This window comes from Gracilinanus agilis, chromosome 2 (assembly GCF_016433145.1).
Source record: "Gracilinanus agilis isolate LMUSP501 chromosome 2, AgileGrace, whole genome shotgun sequence".
Taxonomy (NCBI): Eukaryota; Metazoa; Chordata; class Mammalia; order Didelphimorphia; family Didelphidae; genus Gracilinanus; species Gracilinanus agilis.
In genome coordinates this window covers 684,839,181-684,845,180 of record NC_058131.1, presented here as the reverse complement: position 1 = coordinate 684,845,180, position 6,000 = coordinate 684,839,181, and the positions used below count along the sequence as shown (strand labels likewise).

At 43.0% G+C, this 6,000-nt stretch overlaps 2 protein-coding genes across 3 annotated transcripts in view; both read left to right on the top strand.

Moving 5' to 3' along the window:
• The window catches only part of LOC123234370 (basic proline-rich protein-like), a 6,276-nt gene extending 5,163 nt beyond the window's left edge, over nucleotides 1–1,113 (top strand). Inside the window, exons 5-7 of the mRNA XM_044660276.1 lie at nucleotides 278–376; nucleotides 441–823; nucleotides 930–1,113. Coding sequence (XP_044516211.1) covers nucleotides 278–376; nucleotides 441–823; nucleotides 930–1,113 — 666 coding nt within the window. The remainder of the gene's footprint in view (nucleotides 1–277; nucleotides 377–440; nucleotides 824–929) is intronic.
• The window catches only part of MARCHF8 (membrane associated ring-CH-type finger 8), a 144,117-nt gene continuing 138,676 nt past the window's right edge, over nucleotides 560–6,000 (top strand). The window contains exon 1 of one of the 2 annotated variants that reach the window (XM_044659146.1): nucleotides 560–596. The gene's annotated coding sequence lies outside the window, so the exon portion shown is untranslated. The remainder of the gene's footprint in view (nucleotides 597–6,000) is intronic. The other variant, XM_044659147.1, reaches the window with a different exon arrangement.

The window sequence follows — 6,000 nt, the reverse complement described above, 5'->3', positions numbered from 1 at the left end:
CTCGGGCGTTCCCATTTTACAGGTGAGGAAACTGAGGCAGCTCGATGGGGTCAGCCAACTAGGAAGTGCCTGAGGTTGGTTTCGAACTCGCTTCCTCGGTGCCCTGGGAAGACACGGGGCGGCTACGCTTTCGAAACTGTTTCAGGCTGTGTGCTTCAGAGCAAGTTTCACCTACGACAGATGGCCATAACAGGTCAGCGGTCATAGGATCTGACGCCTGGGCTGCTGGGAGCGGAGAACGGAAACACAGATGCTGTTTCTCAGGGTGCCCCCCTAGATGAGCTCAGCGCATGCCATGGGGCACGCCCCTCCAGGCTTGAGTGGGCATGCAGTTGCCATGGAGTCGGCGCTGTCCCCGCCTCCGGGCTGCGGCCACGTGATGCCCACCACGTGACTCCCAGGTGGGCCTGCCCCCCGGCTGGTCCCTTTTTTCCCCTGAGGTGAAAGGCAGCGCAGGCGCACTGGCGCCCGTCCCCGGCGTCCGTCATGAGGGACCAGAGTCCCCACCGCCGGAGTCGGAGCCGAAGTCGAAGCCGGAGCCGGAGCCGGAGCCGGAGCCGGAGCCGGCGGGGAGCGCGCTCGCCCGGGATCCGGAGGTAACTCCCCAGCCGTCGCCGCCCGCGGCCCGGCTCCCTCTACCCCTGTCCCGGGGGCTGGCTTGGGGCGCCCCCGGCCCCGCCCCTCAGGCCAGGCCTGCGCCGGGGGGCGGGGGAGTTACGCCGGCCCCGCCCCAGCCCCTCGCCGCCCCTCCCCCATGTCTTCCCGGAGGCTGCGAGCTGAGCCGGGGACCCGGGCCTTTTACGGACGGAGAAACTGAGGCCCGGTGAATGGGGGCGTTTGAACCAGGACTCTCTCTCGCCAGAATCCTAGACTTTAGAGCCCGAGCGACTGAGCACTCGTCACATCCGCCTGTCCTTCTTTGCTTCTAGGGGACCCCGGCCTCCATGCGGCTTCTCACTCGCCCGACTGCGGGCATGTTTCCAGGCTGCCCCCATGCTCGCGATGCCCTCCCTCCTCTGCCAGCTGGCTTTGTTCTTGCCAGTGCTGGGAGCCCACCTCCTCCGGGAAGCATTCCCAAGTCCCCCTCCTACTAGTGGTGCCTCACGATTCTAGCAGTTTGATGGAGTCTCCCCGCCCCCATCTCACTGGGGGCTCCCTGAAGGCACACCCTGGCTGGGGCCTTCCGGTAGGCCCCATTCCCCCACCCCCACCCAGCACTGAGGTTATCCAGCACTTCATTGGCGCCTAATTAATGCTTCTTAATGACTTTTCCGGTATGGAAACAGCCTCCAGAAAGGAGAAGAGGCTTACCCAGAGTGACACTGGACTAAGCAGTACCCAGGTAGAAGGTAGAACCCAAGCTCCTGGTTGGTTTAAAACCAGAATATTCATCGGACCTTACCAGAGTTAATTTAATAAATATTTTATTTTATTTTTTATAATTTAATAAAAAATTATTGAATAAACTTAATAATAATTTAATAAAGGTTCTGGTGGGCTTGGACCACTTGGACACAGAAGCACCTCAGGTGGGGAAGTGGAGACAATGTTGAACCTCAGAGGCTTGAGTGTTAATCTTGCTTCTCAGACTAGCAGTATGACCTTGGGCAAATTACTTAACCTTTGAGTACCTCCGGTTCCTCTTTTGTAAAAATCGAGACAGTAATGGAATCTACCTCCCAGGATTATTGTGAGGCTCAAATAAGATAATAAATAAGGGGATATATAATTATAACTCACAATCTCAGACCCTAAACTTATTTCTGCTTTTGGCTCAATTTATTATCCCTACTCCCAAAGGGAATTTGGGAGCCATGTTTCTGAAAGTGGTGAGTAGTTGTTACCTTTAATGGAAGTGAGAATCCGAATGAATACTATAAGAACTCTTAAAGTCTATGATACTTTCTTTTATTTATTTACTTAAAAACTCTTAACTTTCCATCTTAGAATCAGTATTATCTTTTGATTCCAAGGCAGAAGAACAGTTAGGGCTAGCCCTTGAGGGCTGAGTAACTTACCCAGGGCCACACAGCTAGGAAATATCTTAAGCCACATTTGAACCCAGGACCTCCCATCTCTAGGCCTCTCTGTCTGTGAAACTTCAGACTTCATATCTATTACAGTTCAGGCTTTTTGTCACAACAAACCCTAAAATATACCCATTTTTTAGTTTCATTAAATGTCAGAGGAGTTAAAAGATTTAGTTCAATCGATTAATGCCACAACTTGGCTAATTCTCAGACTCCACATTTGTAAGAATGAGGGAGTCAGCCTAGATGGTCTCTGAGGACCCTTCCAGCTCTTGCTCAGTGATTCTAACTTAGGGCTGAGGACAAACATTTAAATGTTTGTCTTTGAGGGGAAAACATCGGGCTTGAACCCAGACTTCAAATATGTGTACAATGTCTGGTTTTTCTGAGTCCTAGTTCAATGTGCTGTCCATAAAACATTGTCTCATTTTCGAGAACCAGAAGACCAAAAGAAGTGACCTATGAGGGTGAGGAAACTAGAAGGTATCCCACAGGAGAATTGGTAGAAGGAACTATGGATGTTTAAATTGTAGAAGAAAAGGCTTTGGAAAGGAGAGGGATACAGGATAGTTATCTTAAGGGCTTGTGTCATGTGTAAAAGTTATCAAATATGGTCTTTTTGGTCCCAGCAAGCATAACTAGGAGCAGTGGGTAAAGGTGCAGAGAGAAACAGTTTTTCTGTATGGAAAAACTTGCTAATAATTAGAATTTTTCTCAAATGGAATGGGATCGCTTCAGAGGAAAGTGAGTGTCCTCTCTCCCTTGAGGGCCTCAAGCAAAGGCTATATTAGTATTTGTACGAAAATTTATAAAAATTTCTGTTCCACTACGGCTTAGGTCCATTGACTTCTGCATGGTCCGTCAACTCTGAGATTCTTTGATCTATTTCCAAGGTCTCTTCCAAACTTTAAAATTGTAAATCTAATCTTCAAAGAGACAGTGGAAGGAACATCCACCCTCTTCAAAAGTGAGGAGCAAAATACTCATCCTGACTCTTGTATTTACTACTTGTATGACTTTGAGCCAACCAGTTAATATCTTTGGGCTTCAGGTTCCTTAGGTGTAAAATGAGAGGATTGGATCAGATGACCATTAGGGGTCCTCCTTATTTTGAATCTGTGATATTCTGATGAGTTTTAGGAAAACCGTTAGGGAAAAGAAAAAAAAAGAATTGGTTTATTTTTAATTTTTTATTATTTTAATTTTTATTATTAAAATTAAAAAAATTTAAATTAAAAGTTTGTTTCTTCCTCATTGTCAGGAAACCTAGAGTCTGTGAACTTGTGATTTTAAAAATATTTTGATAACTGCCTTTCAATATCATTAATTAAATTCAATATCATTTCTTTCATAATCTTACATATTCATTTAAAAACATGGAGAAGGGCTCCGTGGGCTTTGCGAGATTGAGCGTCTGGAGTCTGGTATACAAGAAAGGTGAAGAGTTCTATTTGAACTTATTTAAATCCTGTTCACCTGTCTTCATTTTGTTCTTAACTTTTAAATGTCATCTTTTAGCTCCAGAGATGTTGAATTAGATAGTGGGACCTGCTAATGATTTATTTTGAAAGAATGAAGGTTCCAGGAGGCCAACCAGGCCCTGACATTAATGGTGTGTGTCAGGAAATGTTAGCATGAAACAGTCCAGATACAAATACATTAGCATAGAATGCTTATTGATTGATGAAATATTAGTGGTTGTGGAGCTCCCTTAATAAGTGCTTGTGGAATTAAATGATTTCATGAATAATATTTAAAATCTGCAACTGTGATCCTGAGGCTGCTGTTGGAATTCCAAGGTCTTTTAGTTTCATAAATGTTGAAGTGTCTTGCTTCATATAAGATGCTGAGCTGGGTTTTGAAGAATAAAAAATTGGGCAAAAGTGCTTGTACTCATAGTAATTACAACCTAGTGAAGTGACTTACTCAGATGGCTAGAGTATAATTTAGAAGATAGTTAATAATAATAATAATAATACATTTAATGTGGTGCTTTTAGGCTTGTTAGGTGCTTTCCTCAGAACATTCTTGTGAGGCAAATAATCAAGTAATTTTTTTTACAGTCAGGTGAACTGAACTGCTGAGATTAGTTATTTGCCCATTGTCAGAAAGGTAGTATGAATTCTGGGCTCCTTTCTTTATAAGCCATCCTGGTCTGGAATGTACTGTACAGCTTTTGATTCATAAGAGAGTTCAGACAGACTAACATGAAAGATTTGAGGATGGAAGAATTACCACATCTTATTCAAAGTTGGAATTTTTCTTAGTGTCTAGCAAAGTAGGTATTTTATAGAGGAGGTTCTTATTGGTGTTTGTAGAACTCAGGAGATGAAAATGTGGAGGAGAATCTATTGCTTATTTGGGGTGAGGGCAGTGAGTACAACTGAAGAGATGGGAAAGAAGTACACATTTGGAGAAATTGTGTCAACTTTGAAGGAATTTTAGGGAGCACATTTGGGGAGGGAGATCATTCAGTATAGATAGAGTGGAGTCTTGTCTGTTAGCCTAAAGAAACTTGTTTGTTGGAATCTTGTAGGCATGCAAGAGCCACCGATGTGTTTTGAGTAGGGGAGTGAATGTGATCAAACCTGTACCTCCAGTAGATTTATTTTGACTGTAGTGTGAAGAATAGATTGGAGATGAGAAGAGAGAACTGCAGGGAGAGAGACCTAGCACAAGACTTCAGGGAAGAGGTAGTGAGGGACAGTTGTAGAGCAGAAAGAAGAGAATGGGTAAAACAAAGAATGAAGTGTACACAGCAGATTCAAGAGTAGCCTTTCAGGAAAAGGTGGCCTTAGGGACTATGTGGTGGCATGCAGAGAAGTATTATTTGTCTTGTTATTGAAGTAAAATATATCTGAAGGTTTGTAATGGTTTTTTGGAACAAGTTTGTGATTTTGAGATTATCACCTAACCCGTGGTAGGGGTGAAGGAAAGGCTGAACTGATTTCATTGGAGTAGAGAACTCTTAGGGAGCAAACTCTAGCAATGAAGAGTGGCAACTGTTAGAAACTTTTTAATTTTACTTGTGGGGAGGGAGAGGGGGGGTCACAGTCAGAACCAAAACATGTTAGAGGCAGGACTTGAACCTAAGTCTTTCTGACAAAAGCTCACTCTACCAGATCATTTGCTACCTTAAAAATAAGTGCTTAATTAATGGCTGTCCTATTGAAGTGGGCCTTAGTTTTCTTATTTGTAAAATGCAATTGAATTTAATGAGTTCTAAAGTCCTTTTTGACTCTAAATGCAGTGCGTGAATAAGGCAGTATAATATACCTAGATTATATGACTGCTTTAATGTTTCTCCTTTTTGATATTTTAATGTGGAATTCTTCTTAGAATATATGCCCTGAAATTCAGACTACAGAAATTAGAAGCATAATCAAAATATTCCAGTTCTTTCTATAGCTAAAGAAAGATATCCAGAAAAAAAGTGATCAAAGTGATGGGTGGACTTATAAATTAGCCAATTTAAAACGTATAGGAGGGGGCAGCTGGGTAGCTCAGTGGAGTGAGTCAGGCCTAGAGACAGGAAGTCCTAGGTTCAAACCCGGCCTCAGCCACTTCCCAGCTGTGTGACCCTGGGCAAGTCACTTGACCCCCATTGCCCACCCTTACCACTCTTCTGCCTTGGATCTAATACACAGAAGTACAAGGGTAAAAACAAAAAACAAAAAACGTATAGGACTCTGGTTCTAACAAAGAAGGTTAAGAGAAAAATTATGACTGGTGTGCAGTGTGGTGAATAGTTTTGTTTTTTAAATCTTGACATACTCTTCTTCTATAATAGATCTAAATTTAGGACAAAAGGAAGTTTTGCATGTGGAACTAATTTAATCATTATCAATGGCTGATATGAAAATTGTATATATTAAACAGTGGATTATTAAGGCTAATTATTTAAGTAGTATTGTTGGTTGATATGGAATTTTAGATAACATAATGGAGACACAATGATTATTATAACAAA